Below are 19,500 nucleotides of genomic sequence, written 5' to 3'. Positions count from 1 at the left end.
ATAACACAGGAAAATCACATTTTTTTTTTTACTGCACTGAGGCTTTTTAAGGTTGATCCCTGAAATAATTTGTACTTCCTATGGAAGGTGGTCTTATAGCTGTGGTCGATAGGGCCTTAAGTCCTGTTGGTTAAGATTAGGAGAGCGAAGCATCAATAGTAGCACTGAAGGGACATTTCCCCTTGAGCATTGTTCTACAGAGTAATGAGTCAGTATGCGCCAATGAGGGATAAATGGTTTTCCAAATGTCACGTGTGCATCACAGTGGAATATTAATTTTTTGAAGGCAATTTGTAAAGCTGATGTTTTTTTTCAAACTTCAGATATTGAATGGGGTTTTTTCAATCTGCCACTCGTAAAGTAGGCTAAGAATAATGAACCCTATTAAATCTTCACATGCTTTAGAACATACAAGATGCCGCAAAAAGCCGCTTTGATACTATTTTCATCATGGTGACAAAAATAACTGACTTGGTGCCTATATAAGTCGAGCATCTTTAGATGTGCAGAAAAGTGACTCCTTCTACCCTGAATTGTGGACATGGTTTTCTGGCTCTGCATCTCTCTGAGGCGGGGACAAATTCCCTGGCCGTAAATAAGAAAGACAAGATGTAATTTTAAGTGGCAAAACTATTCTGTTTTGGCAGCAGTCAGGATATCCCAATCCACACCCTCTAGCTCATTCCGCTTAAGCTTTTCACCCTGTTAGACCTTTTATAGATGGAAAGAACCTCTCCCAAAGTCACAATGTGGTTTTAGACCTTTGTTAAATTAAGTTATATCTCTGCAGAAAATGTATATGTTTTCTTAATAATTGCATGTCTAAACATTGTCCTCGTATTCTTAGCGACTTAATGTAGGACGAAAAGAGTAGTTGGGTGCTATAGTTCTGTCCAGAATATGGGGATTTGATCATTTTTCGCATTTTTCCGTTTCCTTTCATAATGGGAAGAAATCATGGTCCTCAGTGGCATGCTGAAGGTTTTACACAATAGTCAGAGCTGGCATTCCCATGTAGTGACTCAGGTAATATCATAACACTATACTGCAGCTAGCATATATATTAAAGCTACACTAATTGATGACTAATTAAAGCTAGGCTAATTGATGCTAAATTGCTAATTTCTGTTCCTGAATTACATCTCTCAACTTGGACAAATAAGACATGGGATTGCTTGCAATTGCTTTTCTGTCATGTCCAAGTATATGAAATAATGTTGTTTATCTATTATTAATGCTTTTGACACACTATCCAGCTCACAGTTCACATCGATTAACTTTGAGATTAAGGAGTAAGGAAACATTACTGTTCTTTGTATGGAAACATTCACATGGAGCCCTCAGTCACTTTTTGCACATTGTATTATTGTAGAACGGATCACAGTCTCTCAGGTCTGGCTGTCAAATAGCTTAGCATGTTTGGACCTGCTAGGGGCGGCAGGTAGCCTAGCGTTTAAATGCGTTGGGCCAGTAACCAAAAGGACTCAGGTTCTAATCTCTGGGCCAACTAGGTAAGAGCTTCTGCTAAGTGACTCAAATGTCAAACTCCTATTTAGCACCACACCCCTCTTTAAAAAGTAGTTCTGAAACATAGTCCTCTTCACAGAGCTAGATGTGTGATCTTTGTCCCCCACGTGTGAGAGTCATTATTTCCTGAATGTTGCAACGCTCCTCTGCATTATGTCAGTGGATAAAAATGTCATTCCCGAAGTTAGAGTTTGTCAGTTTGACTCAACTTATGAAAAGATACAATTCTGGAACTACTGACTTTAGTTGTGCTATTGTAAGCATTTAAATCCACAGTATATTCTACATATTATATACAGTGCATTAGGAAAGTATTCAGACCCCTTTACTTTTTCCATATTTTGTTACGTTACAGCCTTATTCTAAAATGGATTAAATCTTCTTTTTTTTATCAATCTACACACAATACCCCATAATGACAGAGCAAAACCAGGTATTTTAACATTTTTGCTAGCTATTTTCAGGTGTCTCCATAGATGTTCGAACATGTTCAAGTCTGGACTCTGGCTGGGCCACTCAAGGACATTCAGAGACTTGTCACTCATTGTCTTGGCTGTGTGCTTAGGGTTGTTGGCCTATTGGAAGGAGAACATTCGCCCCAGTCTGAGAACCTGAGCGCTCAGGAGCATGTTTTCATCAAGGATCTCTCTGTACTTTGCTCCGTTCATCTTTCCCTCGATCCTGACTAGTTTCCCAGTCCCTGATGCTGAGAAACATCCCTACAGCATGATGCTGCCACAACCATGCTTCACCATAGGGATGGTGTCAGGTTTCCTCCAGATGTGAGAGTTCAATCTTGTTTCTCATGCTCTGAGAGTCCTTTAGGTGCCTTTTGGCAAAGTCCGAGCGGGCTGTTATACCTTTTACTGAGAAGTGGCTTCTGTCTGGCCACTCTACCATAAAGCCCTGGTTGGTGGAATACTGCAGCTTTAGGAAGAGTCTTGGTGGTTCCAAACTTCTTCAATTTAAGAACGATGGACACCACTGCGTTCTTGGGGACCTTCAATTCTGCAGGCATTTGTTGGTACCCTTCCCCAGATCTGTGCCTTGACACAATCCTGTCTTAGAGCTCTACAGACAATTCCTTCAGCCTAATGGCTTGGTTTTTGCTCTGGTATGCACTGTCAATTGTGGGACCTTATATAGACAGGTGTGTGCCTTTCCAAATCATGCCAAATCAATTAAATTTACCACAGGGGGACTCAAATCAAGTTGTAGAAACATCTGAAGGATTGTCAATGGGAACAAGATGCACCTGAGCTCAATTTCTAGTCTCATAGCAAAAGGTTTGATTACTTACGTAAATAAGGTATTGCTGTTTTGTTTTTAATACATTTGCAAACATTTCTAATAATGTTTTTGCTTTGTCATGATGAGGCATTGTGTGTAGATTGATGAGGTATAAGAATCAAGAGTACATTTTAGAGGAAGGCTGTAAAGTAACAAAATTTGTAAAAAGGGAAGGGGTCTGAATACTTTCCAAAGGCACTGTATGCTTTTGTACACTCTACATAGTATATATGCAGTACACTCTACATTGTGTGTGTGTGTATATATACAGTATACTCTACCCTGTGTGTGTGTGTGTGTGTGTGTGTGTGTGTGTGTGTGTGTGTACATACATATATATATACACATATATATATGTATGTATGTATGTATGTATATATGTGTGTGTGTGTGTGTATATATATATATATATATACAGTAAACTCTATATATAATAAAGTATGCTCTACATATTATGTATATAATATACTCCAATATGTATATGGTATTGTCTACATATTATATATACAGGAAATGCTTGCATATTATATATACAGTATAGTCTACATATTCAGAAATTATTCACTCCCCTAGACTTTTTCTACTTTTTGTTTCATTACAAGGTGGGATTAAAATATATTTAATTTGGATTATTTTTTTGTCCAATATCTACATAAAATACTCTGTCAAAGTGGAAGATTCGAACATAATAAATGTGTGTTTATCTTGATTACATACAGTACCAGTCAACTTTGGACACACCTACCCATTCCAGGGTTTTTATTTATTTTCACTATGTTCACTATATTTTCACTACTTTGTAGAATAATAGTGAAGACATCAACTATGAAATACCAGATATGGAATCATGTAGTTACCAAAAAAGGTTTAAACAAATAAAAATGTATTTTATATTTGAGAATTCTTCAAAGTAGCTGCCCTTTGCATAAAACATTTTGTTTATGCTAGGGGTGGTATTAATTTGGGATCTATCGCATCCCACAAATGTCCCAGACTCTTTTGAATAATTATTTCTCGCACAGAATAGAATAGGTCGACTTTTGTACTATGGGGGATAGTGGATTGACATGGGCTTGTGCTTTTGCTGTTCGTTAGGCCTATTCATCTTGTTGGCTGACGAAAAGTAAATGTGGACAGTTCATCCATTATCTTCAATATGCACCTTAGAATTGGATAAGGACGCACAGTTGTCCTGTCTTTGGCATCATTAATTTGAAGACTGTTATTTTTTCAAATAAATTCTCTGTAATTATTACGTGATTAAACTAATCATGTAAATGTAATCAACTAGGAAGTCGGGAAACCAAGGAAAATCTTCAGATTACGAAGTTAGATATATAACTTTTCAGATATTTTAATATCTAATGAATTATTCTATACCTCATGTTTGTCTCATTCCAAACGTCGTAAATTGTTGGTTATCTGCACGAACCCAGCCTTGACTTTGAATCATCTGTACATCAATTGTCCTAAACATTTATTTACTAACTAAATAATCACAGAGAAACATAAACAATAAAACAGTAGATATGGTTACAAGAAAACGATAGGTTCCCTAGTGGACAAGCCGATATGACGGCTTGGTGGACAAAGGGAAGTGGGTGTGGACTGAGGAGGGCGGGAATTACAAGAGTCACAGTTGATAATTATATTAATTGAATTGCTAATCCTTTGCACATGAACGCTCACTCATTTGGGAATAATTGCAATCAATATATATTTACGATCAGTGTGTCGTCATGATCTCTGTTGGAATCGTCAGTCTTTCTTATCGTCTCTCTGCTTCCATGAAGTGTTTCATGGTTAGAATGGGTACCTCGGAGTACCATTCAGAAATGTTATAGAATAGATGTTTCGGTGGTTGTCGGTCTTTGCATTCAATGGTACATTATTTCTAGCTGCAGACTAGTAATTAGTTTCGAACTGTTTCTCTTATTCTGTCGGGATTAATAGTCTGAGTTTAACTATTTGGTGTGGTTAGGAATTGAAAAATCATTACAACATTAGCTTATACTGAGGTTTTTGTGGTTTCTACTCAAAGCTTTGCTCCCTCAGCTGACCGAGGTATGCATGGTCTGAAGGGGTTTCTTCAGGTGTTTTTTTTAAATATTCGTAACAGCAGAAAATGGCTGTCCCATGAGCCGGATCAATGTCTGTGCTCACTGGGGCAGGCCAATGACTTAGTTAACCTTTGAAGGAATACAATTATCTCACATTAATGGTTCAACATCACCTTGCATAATTTCACAAATAGTTTATTTACTTTTATACAATAATTAGACAACCTCGTAACAGAGGCTCCTGTATGAACAGAGTTATGGTAATGTGGCTAAATTGTCTTTCATGAGGTCACAACATGAAACAAAACGGACCGGTTTGTAGCTGGCTACTCCACCGACCGTTTACACACTCCAAAACATGGATATTGTTCAGTTCTCAAGTTTTGTGATGTAGAGGAACTTCCTTTGTTCTACTGTAAAACTCTCTCTATACTGCCTGGCCATGAGGAGAGAGTCTCCTCCGGGAATTTACGACCTGAGATAACAACAGATCCTGGTGTAGGGGGGGGGGGAACGATCTCGCTATACCCAAAGAGGGCCACGTTATGACAGAGTTGTGTCCCTGATGTGTCTGTCTTAACTTGTAACCTGTATGGAGAGCAGTGTGAGTGAGAGACACTTCGGATTGCGCAGTACTTAGGGAGAAGGGCACAGCTGACACTGGCTGCAAAAGGCATGTATGTTTTAGGGTGCATTACGGCCACAAAGGGGATGCTGCCGTGAAATTTGAGGCAATATGAAGTGCTTGTCAAATTGTGAATGAGAGACTATTGGAGTGTGTACAGCCTGTGCGGAAAAAACCAAAGCAGAACTCATGCCTTTCAAGTGACTTTTTTCAAATCCTCATTAGTCTCATCATGCTGCCTTACAGTGGCTTGCGAAAGGATTCACCCCGCTTGGCATTTTTCCTATTTTGTTGCCTTACAACCTGAAATTAAAGTTGATTTTTGGGAGGTTTGTATCATTTGATTTGCACAACATGTCTGCCACTTTGAGGATGCACATATTTTTTTTTATTGTGAAACAAATAAGAAATAAGACACAAAAGCAGAACTTGAGTGTGCATAACTATTCACCCTCTCAAAGTCAATATTTTGTAGAGCCAGCTTTTGCAGCAATTACAGCTGCAAGTCTCTTGGGGTATGTCTCTATAAGCTTGGCACATCGAGCCACTGGGATTTCTGCCCATTCTTCAAGGCAAAACTGCCCCAGCTCCATCAATCTGGATGAGTTCTGCTGGTGTAAAGCAACCTTTAAGTCATACCGCAGATTATCAATTGAATTTAGGTCTGGGCTTTGACCAGGCCATTCCAAGACATTTAAATGTATCCCCCCAAACACTTGTATTGCTTTAGCAGTATGCTTAGTCATTGTCCTGTCGGAAGGTGAACCTCTGTTCCAGTCTCAAATCTCTGGAAGATTGAAACAGATTTCCCTCAAGAATGTCATTGTATTTAGCGCCAGCCAACATTCCTTCAATTCTGACCAGTTTTCCAGTCCCTGCCGATGAAATACATCCCCACAGCAGGATGCTGCCACCACCATGCTTCACTGTGGGGATGGTGTTCTTGGGTGATGAGGTGTTGGGTTTGTGCCATCTAGAAGAAAAAGAAATGCACACCTATTTAGGCGAGGTGCTGGCTAGCGGAGTAGAAAACTTGAAAATAAAGGAGAGCCGCACACTAGGAGCTCAGATGCAAAAATGTAATATCCAACGTTTCGACAGGCAATCTGTCTTCATCAGGGTATAATCACAAACACTGCAGGGTGACACACAGGTGTCTATAATCATGGCCAAGTGTGGCCTAATATCATTGGTTAATTCTCAAATATATTAAAATGGCATATAAAGAACAGCATACAAAAAACAAATGGATAGCATCAATCATAGATTCATTTTAGACTACACAAGCTTACAAACAATTACATTGGCAAAAGTCACAATCACGGCTTCGGATCAAAGTCTACATTGAGACTGAAGAGAGCAAGGGTCTTTAAATTAATGATCCAGGCAGCCTCTCGTTTTAACAATAAATCATCAAGGTCACCCCCTCTCCTAGGGATGGTGACATGTTCGATGCCAATATAACGCAGAGACGAAATCGAGTGGTTTGCTTGCAAAAAATGGGCCGCAACTGGGCCGCACCTAATGGTGCTACGATGCTCTGAGATATGCAAATATCTTGGGGTGGTAAATCAGAGTGTACCAATTGGTCTCTGTGATTTCTGCCCCACGAGAATACGATCAAGGGAATGTCCGAAAACACATTACCGAGATTATCATCAGATTTTAGAATGTGCCAATGTTTGAACAATTCCCTTAGTTTTTTCAGAGCACTTTGAATAGCGGGTAGTTAGAGTTTGCGTTTGTGCCAGACATAGCATTTTCCTTGATGGCAAAAAATATACATTTTAGCCTAATCTGACCAGAGTACCTTCTTCCATATGTTTGGGGAGTCTCCCACATGCCTTTTGGTGAAGATCAAACGTGTTTTGCTTATTTTTGTTCTTTAAGCAATGGCTTTTTTCTATCCACGCTTCCGTAAAGCCCAGCTCCGTGGAGTGTACGGCTTAAGGTGGTCCTATGGACAGATACTCCAATCTCCGCTCTGGACCTTTGCAGCTCCTTCGGGGTTATCGTTGGTCTCTTTGTTGCCTTTCTGATTAATGCCCTCCTTGCCTTGGGTCTTGGTGGGCGGCCCTGTCTTGGCAGGTTTATTGTGTTGCCATATTCTTTCCATTTTTTTTAAATAATGGATTTGATGCTGCTCTGTGGGATGTTCAAAGTTTCTGATATTCTTTTATAACCCAACCCTGATCTGTACTTCTCCACAACTTTGTCCCTGACCTGTTTGGAGCGCTCCTTGGTCTCTGTGGTGCCCCTTGCTTAGTGGTGTTGCAGACTCTGGGGCCTTTCATAACAGGTGTGTATATATACTCAGATCATGTGACACTTAGCACTTTATTTAACTGATGTGACTTCTGAAGGTAATTGGTTGCACCAGATTTGATTTAGGGGCTTCAGAGCAAAGTGGATGAATACATATGCACACGCCACTTTTCCGTTTTTATTTTTTTTATTTTTTTTTATTTTAAACTGCTTTTCTTTCCACTTCACTTCACCAATTTGGGCTATTTTGTGTATGTCCATTACATGACAACAAGGGGAATGAATACTTTTACAAGGCACTGTACAATATATAAAAAAATCAAAACATATAGCCCAACATTTGTAGAACAACTAAAGTTACATTAATAACTGTATATTAAGCATATAGTAGGACCTGTTTCTTTGTGAACCGCTCAACACAGAATAGCCACATGTGCGCACTCCCTCAGATCTGGTTTAACTCAATATTAGGAAGGTGTTCCTAATGTTTGGTTTACTCAGTGTGAATACGTTCTGAAGGCACTTGTATCTGTCAGTGTCACAGAAAATGACATGGCACATGTTTAACTGTGCTCTTGGCCTGCTGCAGTGTCATGGTCAATTGTGTGATGCTGTGTCAAATAAAAATCATCATATTCAGTATCTGTGTACTGTACATCTACTCGTCGTATGCATTCTCTGTTGAGCATCTGAATAAGGTTTCTATAGCATATTCATGTCTGCTGTGAGATCTTCAGTATGACACATTACACACAATGGTCAATGTCATCCTCATTGCATACAATTCAGAATTGAAGGACTGTAGCTAGATGCTATATTATCCATCTAGAAAGGAAGTTGTCGCCCTTCAGTTGTATCAAAGGGATACATAACAAAGACGGGAGCCTTTTTAATTACTTTTCAATCATATAGACGTTTCAATTCTGTTCTATTGTTTGAGTCACAACAGCTCTTATGTCTCATCTGAGACATTGTATTTGGTTCCTTAGCAGAATATTTAACAGAATATGTTTGCTTTAAAGTGTAATGTACATCCGTGAGTAAAATAGTTATATCAGTGCTTCATTCCATGTAAGTTTTGCAGGAGTGGATGTTTTGAACGGAAACATATTGAGGTGTAATGAAGTTGACTCAGAAATGGGTTTCTACCTTTTCCCCGAAATCACTGGCTTAGACGGGATTCTATCACCATGGAAGGTACTTCATCAATATCTGGAAGGACAGAGATGAAGAAAGAAGCAGCAACTATCAAAATAATTGAGTCGAACTTCTGAGGCAGAACGTATGTATAGTAGCCATCTGTGAGAGTTAAGAACATAGATTTTGCAAATTGGCATTTCAAATCCAATTTCAATTCGTCACATGCGCTGAATGCAACAGGTGTAGACCTTACAGTGAAATGCTTACTTACGAGCCCCTAACCAGCAGAGCAGTTTCAAAAAAATAAGAATAAGAGATAAAAGCATCAAGTAATCAAAGAGCAGCAGTTAAAAATAACAATGTATACAAGGGGCTGCCAGTGCAGGGACAATGTACGGGGGCACCGGTTAGTTGAGGTAGTATGTACATGTAGGTAGAGGTAATAGGTCATTAAAGTGAATATGCATAGATGACGTCAGAGAGTGATGTGGTGGGGGGGGGGGGGGCAGGCAATGCAAATAGTCTGGGTAGCCATTTGACTAGACATTCAGGAGTCTTATGATTTGAGGGTAGAAGCTGTTTAGAGGCCTCTTGGACCTAGACTTCGCGCTCTGGTAACGCTTGCCGTGGGGTAGCAAAGAGAACAGTCTATGACTAGGGTGGCTGGAGTCTTTGACAATTTTTAGGGCCTTCCTCTGACACCGCCTGGTATAGAGGTCCTGGATGGCAGGAAGCTTGGCCCCAGTGATGTCTGGGCCATTCGCACTACCCTCTGTAATGCCTTGCGGTCGTAGGCCGAGCAGTTGCCATATCAGGCAGCGATGCAATCCGTCGGGATGCTCTCAATGGTGCAGCTGTAGAACCTTTTTTGAGGATCTGAGGAACCATGCCACATCTTTTCAGTCTCCTGAGGGGGACCAGCTTTTGTCGTGCCCTCTTCACTACTGTCTTGGTGTGCTTGGACCATGTTAGTTTGTTGGTGATGTGGACACCATTTTAAACCTTGCAAAGTTGATATGCTCTTAATGCTTTGTTGTATGAAGTCTTGATTCCTCATTCATACGTACTCAGTAAAAATGTTGTGGAGAGATTGCAAGGTTGCAACAGAACTTTTAAGTTGAGCTTCTCCTCCTTATCGCCATTTACCTTTTGGTATTAAAAGTTCTCACTTGTTTGGGATCATTAGCAAATGTTCAAAGAGAACATGTATGTACTATAACCCGATAATGCCTTTACCTATTCACTGTTCATACATGTACGTTCATTCACTGTTCATACATGTACGCTATATCCAGCAGAGTTTAATATGACTGCATTGAACCTTGCTTTATGTGAAAGCTACAACTTTTTCATGACTTTGCTGATATAAGAAGTCTTACGTTTTGCTGCAATTAACTAATCTACTTTGGTTGGATTTATTCATGCAGCCACCAACTTTCTCCCAATAATAATAAAAAAGTCCAGAAAATGGTCTTAAGTGACATTTACTGTTACTACGAAGTCGACCAGCAGTAGTTGATTTCTTTTGACCTTTGACCTGTTTTGGTGTGATATATCGACAGTGACTAACAAGTCTAGCCATCAAAAATACCAAAATGGTCAACTCCCCTACTAAGATGGTAAACGGCTTTAACCCAAAGGTAAACACAAGGTGTTTTGCAGGTGGGCCCAAGTTTTCATCTGTGGATTTTCTGATTTCTTAAACATTGGCTTTCTGTCAGAGGGTGGGTTTCCTAAATCACAGGCTGACATCAAACATCAGTTTATTTTCCTTCAAATATTCCAGGTTATAGCCTACTACCATGTGCGCTTTGCTGTGCTTATAATGTGAATAAATAGCCTAATCATTTATTAACATTTTAAGCTAAATGTTCTAAGATGTTGCAACCGCCACATTGAATTAAAATCAATATGCTAAGGGTTGCATTAATTTGGGATCTATCGTATCCCACAACTGTCCCAGATTCTTTGGAATTTTTAATTCTCGCACAGAATAGAATAGGTTGACTTTGGTACTATGGGGGATAGTGGATTGACATGGGCTAGTGCTTTTGCTGTTCGTTAGGCCTACTCATCTTGTTGGCTGACGAAAAGTAAATGTGGACAATTCATCCAATATCTTCAATATGCACCTCAGAATTGGATAAGGACGCACACAAGTTGTGTCCCCGATATGTCTGTCTTAACTTGTAACCTGTACGGAGAGCAGTGTGAGTGTGCGACACTTTGGATTGCGCAGCACATAGGGAGAAGAGCACAACTGACACTGGCTGCAAAAGGCATCTATGTTTTAGGGTGCATTACGGCCACAAAGGGGATGCTGGTGTGAAATTTGAGGCAATATGAAGTGCTTGTCAAATTGTGAATGAGAGACTATTGGAGTGTGTACAGACTGTGCGAAAAAAACAAAGCAGAACTCATGCCTTTTCAAGTGACTTTTTTCAAATCATCATTAGTCTCATCATGCAGCCTTACAATGTATTAAAAATCAAAACATATAGCCCGACGTTTGTAGAACAACTAAAGTTACATAAATAACTATATTAAGCATATAGGAGTACCTGTTTTCTTTGTTAACTGCTCAACACAAAATAGTTGCATGTGCGATCTCCCTCAAATCGTTTGGAGAAAATGATTTACATTTTTCAGTGTTGTTTAATTGTATTCTTCATACTATTAAATAATATAAAATAATTCCAGGGAATTCTAAAGTAATCCTGTCTGCTAAATGAACTAGTGTAGCCAACAGCCGTTTAGCGTAGCCACATCAGGAGCTAACATAACATTTTCTTCTGAAGTAGACTACATTTTTGTCTTCAGATCATGCTTCTTTCTAATGTATTTTATTTAACCTTTATTTTAATAGGCAAGTAAATTAAGAACTAATTCTTATTTACAATGACGCCCTTAACCCGGCCAAACCCGGGGTAGGCCGCAGGTAGTAACATTTTCCAGATTTAGTTTGTTGAGGGTCTGAGATTTAAAAGGCTTCTGAAATGTTTTTGTGTTTTCCTTCCAGGTGGAATATTGGCAAATATACAGGAGGGATCTCAAAGACACAAGGTTTTTCCAGTATGAACCGGGCTTTTAACAGGAAAAAAGGTGAGCACTCATTTTGTTTCTCTTCCCCATTTGTTAAGCAGATTAACATTAAGCCCAGATCTACTTCAGATCAAATCAAATTGTACATGTCACATACACATGGTTAGTAGATGTTAATAAATCCTCTTGATACTCCCCATCCCGGATCCGGGATCGTGAATAAAGCCTCATGCTCATTAGCATAACGCAACGTTAACGATTTCTGAAAATCGCAAATAAAATGAAAATAATGCGCCTGCTCTCAAGCGTAGCCTTTTCTTAACAACACTGTCATCTCAGATTTTCAAAATATGCTTTTGAACCATAGCAAATCACTAATTTGTGTAAGAGTATGCAAAGCTAGCTTAGCATTTTGAGTAGCATTTAGCACGCAACATTTTCACAAAAACCAAATAAATAAAATCATTTACCTTTGAAGAGCTTTGGATGTTTTCAATGAGGAGACTCTCAGTTACATAGCAAATGTTCAGTTTTTCCTGAAAGAATCTCTGTGTAGGAGAAATCGCTCCGTTTTGTACATCACATTTGGCTACCGAAACGAACCGAAAATTCAGTCACCAAAACGTCAAACTTTTTCCGAATTAACTCCATAATATCGACCGAAACATGGCAAACGTTGTTTGGAATCAATCCTCAAGGTGTTTTTTCACATATCTCTTCATTGATATGCAGTTCGTGGAAGCCTGCTTTCCCCTCAGAATCGCATGGAAAAATACCAGCAGCTGAAAAAGACGCACCAATTTCGACGGAGGACACCGGGCGGACACCTGGCAAATGTAGTCTCTTATGGTCAATCTTCCAATGATATGCCTACAAATACGTCACAATGCTGCAGACACCTTGGAGAAACGACAGAAAGGGCAGGCTCATTCCTCTCGCATTCACAGCCATATAAGGAGACAATGGAAAACGGAGCCTCAAAAATCCTGCTGGTTTCCTGGTTGCCGTTTCATCTTGGTTTTGCCTGTAGCTCCCGTTCTAGGGCACCCACAGACAATATCTTTGCAGTTCTGGAAAATTCAGAGTGTTTTCTTCCAAAGCTATCAATTATATGCATAGTCGAGCATCTTTTTGTGACAAAATATCGTGTTTAAAACGGGAACGTTTTTAATCCAAAAATGAAATTGCGCCCCCAGAGTTTCATACGAGATCATATTACGTCTATGTCACATACACATGGTTAGTAGATGTTAATACGAGATCATATTACGTCTCATGTTATGGCTCAGAGATTTCTAAGTCAAGTAGCTTGTGTTCAATGAGCTACTTGTTATTATACCTGGAGCTAACAGGCATAATCTACATGAGCACCGTGGTACTGAACATGTCTGACTTGACCGTTGTGGTTTCACAACAACATCTTGTTGTATTTACCTCCATCTGTTCCACCACTTAACACAGACACGAAGTCATAAACCCCACCTATTTCTACAATTTCTCTTCTTAAAAACCTGTTTTACTTTTATCCTTAATCACAACCACACGGCTAACCTTATGCCTTACCCTTACCTTAAATTAACACCAAAAAGACTGTTTTCATGATAAGTCCAAAGACCCTGCTGGACAATTTTGGTGCCCAGGCGGCCTAGGGTTTTCTAGTGATATTTGAGCTTTGTAATTTCCCACAGCCCTGTCAGACACACAATGAGTAAATAAAGACAGTAATCAGGCTAGACAGACCACTTCTCCTGCTTCTGATTACATTACCTTTTCATGGACAATATTTAATGCAGCTTGGCTTGAAGGTACTCCAATACTGCCACTACTGTAATTTTTATTGGGTTTTACTTTCTCAGGAATATAAGTTGATACTTTGTCAATATCATCAACTCAGACTCAGTAGGGTGCGTTTAAGGAGTCTATTGAGAGGTTTGGCATAACAAAGAACTTATGGCTTCTCAGCTGACGCAGAAAGTAGTCAGTGAAGTGTTCCCCAGGCACAGTGGCTGTTTACCATTCCCTGCCTCTTAGTGATGGGCCCACAAATGCCTCCAAACATACTTGCACCCTGTCCAGTTCTGTGTGATTGTAGAGAACTACAGAGCCATCTGGCATAATAAAGAGGGCATTAAAGTCTTTCAGCAGAGGACAAAGGTTCCTCCGAACCCTCCCTGAACAAAACAGACATTTTACCCCATAGCAACACAGAACACTGGTCTTTTGGAGACAACCGTTCATTACCAGAGCATTGCTCATAACTGATAAAGGGCTTGGTAAGAAAATAGAAAAGGGTATCAGTGTTTTCCATAAGCGCCGGCCGTCGGCTTAATAGCCAATAACACGCTACTGTTCCCCTTCATTAATTAACTAGGCTTCTTTTAATTTTGAAGTTTCAATTCGTTAGTTATGAAAGTCAGTGTAGCCTTCTCCCGCTAGAACGGATGATATGCATGTTCTAGTGATCTGTTGATAGAATAGGCGCCTGTCAGTCACAAAGCAAGAAATGACAGAGTACTGGTTTGTTGTTCTGTCCTACTTCTCGGTACCTGTGTTATTGTAGTGCTCTCTGGTTGACTCCAGTCAAATTTCTTTTAACGGGATAGGGAGAGCATCACCTGTGAGTTTGAAGTTAGGGGAAGCAAAAAAATATATACAGTTGGGCAAAAAAGTATTTAGTCAGCCACCAATTGTGCAAGTTCTCCTACTTAAAAAGATGAGAGGCCTGTAATTTTCATCATAGGTACACTTCAACTGTGACAGACAAAATGAGAGGAAGAAAAATCCAGAAAATCACATTGTGGGATTTTTAATGAATTTATTTGTAAATTATGGTGGAAAATAAGTATTTGGTCACCTACAAACAAGCAAAATTTCTGGCTCTTACAGACCTGTAACTTCTTCTTTAAGAGGCTCCTCTGTCCTCCACTCGTTACCTGTATTAATGGCACCTGTTTGAACTTGTTATCATTATAAAAGACACCTGTCCACACTTCACTATGGCCAAGACCAAAGAGCTGTCAAAGGACACCAGAAACAAAACTGTAGAACTGCACCAGGCTGGGAAGACTGAATCTGCAATAGGTAAGCGGCTTGTTTTGAAGAAATCAACTGTGGGAGCAATTATTAGGAAATGGAAGACATACAAGACCACTGATAATCTCCCTCGGTCTGGGGCTCCACGCAAGATCTCACCCCGTGGGGTCAAAATGATCACAAGTCAATACTTTGTAGAGCCACCTTTTGCCGCAATTACAGCTGCAAGTCTCTTGGCATATGTCTCTATAAGCTTGGCACATCTAGCCAAAGGGATTTTTGCCCATTCTTCAAGGCAAAACTGCTCCAGCTTCTTCAAGTTGGTTGAGTTCTGCTGGTTTACACCCATCTTTAAGTCATACCACAGATTCTCAATTGGATTGAGGTCTGGGCTTAGACCAGGCCATCCCAAGACATTTAAAGGTTTCCCCTTAAACCACTCTAGTGTTGCTTTAGCAGTATGCTTAGGGTCATGGTCCTGATGGAAGGTGAACCTCCGTTTGTCTCAAATCTCTGGAAGACTGAAACTGGTTTCCCTCAAGTATTTCCCTGTATTTAACGCCATCCATCTTTTCTTCAATTCTGTCCCTTGTTCCAGTCCCTGTTGATGAAAAACATCCCCTCAGCAGGATGCTTCCACCGCCATGCTTCACTGTGGGGATGGTATTCTCGGGGTGATGAGAGGTGTTGGGTTTGCGCCAGACATAACGTTCTCCTTGATGGCCAAAAAGCTCAATTTTAGTCTCATCTGACCAGAGTACCTCATTCCATATGTTTGGGGAGTCTCCCAAATGCCTTTCGGTGGAACACCAAATGTGTTTGCTTATTTTTTTTCTTTACTCAATGGCTTTTTTCTTGTATCTCTTCCGTAAAGCCCGGCTCCATGGAGTGTATGGCTTAAAGTGGTCCTATGGACAGATACTCCCATCTCCGCTGTCTGGATTGCAGGAAACTTGGCCCCAGTGATGTATTGGGCCATTCGCACTACCCTCTGTAGCGCTTTACGGTCAGATGCTGAGCAGTTGCCATACCAGCCGGTGATTCAACTGGTCAGGATGCAGGTGCAGCTGTAAAACATTTTGAGGAGCTGGGGATCCATGTCAAATCTTCTTAGTCTCCTGAGGGGGAAAAAATGTCACGACTGTCTTGGTGTGTTTTGGACCATGATTGATCGTTGGTGATGTGGACACCAAGGAACTTGATGCTCTCGACCCGCTCCACTACAGCGCCATTGATGTTAATGGGGGCCTGTTCAGCCCTTCCTTTTCCTGTAGTCCACGATTAGCTCCTTTGTCTTGCTCCCATTGAGAGAGAGGTTGTTCTTTCCTGGCACCACACTGTCAGTTATCTGACCACCTGCCTGTTAGCTGTCTCATAGTTGTCGGTGATTATGCCTACCACTGTTGTGTCATCAGCACACTTAATGATGGTGTTGGAGTCGTGTTTGGCCACGAAGTCATGGGTGGACAGGGAGTACAGGAGGGACTAGGTACACACCCCTGGGGGATCCCAGTGTTGAGGATCAGCATGGCAGGCATGTTGTTCCCTACCTTTACCACCTGGGGGCAGCCTGTCTGGAAGTCCAGGATCCAGTTGCAGAGGGAGGAGTTTAGTCCCTTTGTCCTTAGCTTAGTGATGAGCTTCATGGGCACTATCGTGTTGAACACTGAGCTGTATTCAATTAACAGCATTCTCACATAAGTGTTCCTTTTGTCCAGGGCTGAAAGGGCAGTGTGGAGTGTGATTGAGATTGCATCATCTGTTGAGGCAGTTTGCGTCCTGTGTGAGCCATGGCCAGGCTTTCAAAACACTTATGGCTACCGGGCGGTAATCATTTAGGCAGGTTACCTTCGCTTTCTTAGGCACTGGGACTATTGTGGTCTGCTTAAAACAAACATGTTATTACAAACTCAGTCAGTTAAAGGTTGTAAAATGTCAGTTTACACACTTGCCAGATGGTCCCTGCATGCTTTGAGTACACGTCCTGGTAGTCCATCTGGCCCCGCGTCTTCATGAATATTGACCTATTTAAAGCTCTTTCTCACATTAGCTACCAAGTGTTATCACACAGTCATCCATAACAGCTGGTGCTTTCGTGCATGCTTCACTGTTGCTTGCTTCGAAGCGAGCATAAAAGGCATTTAGCTTGTCTGGTAGGCTCGCGTCACTGGGCAGCTCGCGTCTGGGTTTCCCTTTGTAGTCCGCAATAGTTTTCAAGCCCTGCCACATCCGACGAGCATCAGAGCCGGTGTAGTAGGATTCAATCTTAATCCTGTATTGACGCTTTGTTTTTTTTGGTGGTTCGTCTGAGGGCATAGCAGGATTTCTTATAGGTATCCGGATTAGTGTCCCACTTCCTGTAAGTGGCAGCTCTAGCCTTTATCTTGATGCAGATGTTGCCTGTAATCCAACGGCTTCTGGTTGGGATATGTACGTACGGTCACTATGGGGCTCTGATCAGGCCCTACACCCAAACAAGGGCACTGCGTTCATCCACCTCTGGCCTGCTCGCCTCCCTACCACTGAGGATGTACAGTTCCCGCTCAGCCCAGTCAAAACTGTTCGCTGCTCTGGCCCCCCAATGGTGGAACAAACTCCCTCACGACGCCAGGACAGCAGAGTCAATCACCACCTTCCGGAGACACCTGAAACCCCACCTCTTCAAGGAATACCTAGGATAGGATAAGTAATCCTTCTCCCCCCCTTAAATGATTTAGATGCACTATTGTAAGTGGCTGTTCCACTGGATGTCAGAAGGTGAATTCACCAATTTGTAAGTCGCTCTGGATAAGAGCGTCTGCTAAATGACTTAAATGTAAATATAAATGGGGACGACGTTGCCGATACACTTATTGATGAAGCAGATGACTGAGGAGGTATACTCCTCAATGCCATTGAATGAATCCCGGAACATATTCCAGCCTGCTAGCAAAACAGTCCTGTAGCGTAGCATCCGCGTCATCTGACCACTTCCATATTGAGTGAGTCACTGGTACTTCCTACTTTAATTTTTGCTTGTAAACAGGAATCAGGAGGATAAAATTATGGTCAGAAATGTCAAGTGGAGGGCGGGGGAGAGATTTGTATGCATCTCTGCGTGTAGAGTAAAGGTGGTCTAGATTGTTTGCACATGTGACATGCTGGTAAAAATGTTGGAAAGCTTTTTAAGATTTAAGTTTACCTCCATTAAAGTCCCCGGCCACTAGGAGCGCCGGTTCTGGGTGAGCATTTTCTTGTTTGCTCATGGCCGTATAGAGTTGGTTGAGTGCGGTCTTAGTGCCAGAATCGGTCTGTGATGGTAAATAGACAGCTACGAATAATATAGATGAGAACTCTATTGGTAGGTAGTGTGGTCTACAGCTTATTATATGGTTCTCTACCTCAGGCGAGCAATACCTCTCGACTTCTTTAATATTGGACATCGCACACCAGCTGCAATTATCAAAAAAGACACACACCCCCACCACTCGTCTTACCAGACGTAGCATCTCTGTTCTGCCAGTGCATTGAAAATCCCTCCAGCTCTATATTATCCTTTTCATAGTTCAGCCACGACTCGGTGAAACATAATATATTACAGTTCTTAACCTCTTGAAACTCCCCATCCCGGATCCGGGATCGTGACTAAAGCCTCAGGCTCATTAGCATAACGCAACGTTAACGATTTCTGAAAATCGCAAATAAAATTAAAATAATGCGTTTGCTCTCAAGCTTAGCCTTTTCTTAACAACACTGTCATCTCAGATTTTCAAAATATGCTTTTGAACCATAGAAATTGACTAATTTGTGTAAGAGTATGCAAAGCTAGCATAGCATTTTGTGTAGCATGTAGCACGCAACATTTTCACAAAAACCAGATAACCAAATAAATAAAATCATTTACCTTTGAAGAGCTTCTGATGTTTTCAATGAGGAGACTCTCAGTCACATACCAAATGCGCAGTGTTTCCTGAAAGCGTCTGTGTGTAGGAGAAATCATTCCGTTTTCTACATTGCGTCTGGCTACCGAAACGAACCGAAAATGCAGTCACCTACAACGTGAAACTTTTTCCGGATTAACTACATAATATCGACCGAAACATGGCAAACGTTGTTTGGAATCAGTCCTCAAGGTGTTTTTTCACATATCTCTTCATTGACATGCAGTTCGTGGAAGCTTGCTTTACTCTCTGTATCGCATGGAAAAATACTGGCAGGTGACTTTTGCGCACCAATTTCGGCGCAGGACACCGGGCGGACACGTGGTAAATGTGTTCTGTTATGGTCAATCTTCCAATGATCTGCCCACAAATACGTCACAATGCTGCAGACACCTTGGGGAAACGACAGAAAGGGTTGACTCATTCCTCTTGCGTTCACAGCCATATAAGGAGATCATGAAAAACAGAGCCTCAAAAATCCTTGTCATTTCCTGGATGCCATCTCATCTTGGTTTTGCCTGAAGCTCACGTTATAGGGCACGCACAGAGAAGATCTTTGTATTTCTGGACACGTCAGTGTTTTCTTTCGAACGGTAGC

The 19,500-nt window shown here is 41.0% G+C and overlaps 1 protein-coding gene across 8 annotated transcripts in view; it reads left to right on the top strand.

Moving 5' to 3' along the window:
• LOC135518971 (PTB domain-containing engulfment adapter protein 1) overlaps nucleotides 1-19,500 on the top strand; it is a 224,257-nt gene that overhangs the window by 169,595 nt on the left and 35,162 nt on the right. For all 8 annotated transcript variants that reach the window (XM_064943961.1, XM_064943960.1, XM_064943964.1 and 5 more), the window contains one exon: nucleotides 11,927-12,009. In XM_064943961.1, the coding sequence (XP_064800033.1) occupies nucleotides 11,927-12,009 (83 nt within the window). The remainder of the gene's footprint in view (nucleotides 1-11,926; nucleotides 12,010-19,500) is intronic.

This window comes from Oncorhynchus masou, chromosome 29, assembly GCF_036934945.1.
Source record: "Oncorhynchus masou masou isolate Uvic2021 chromosome 29, UVic_Omas_1.1, whole genome shotgun sequence".
Lineage (NCBI taxonomy): Eukaryota > Metazoa > Chordata > Actinopteri > Salmoniformes > Salmonidae > Oncorhynchus > Oncorhynchus masou.
Note: the sequence above shows the minus strand (reverse complement) of the source record. Positions and strands in the feature narration are given on the sequence as shown.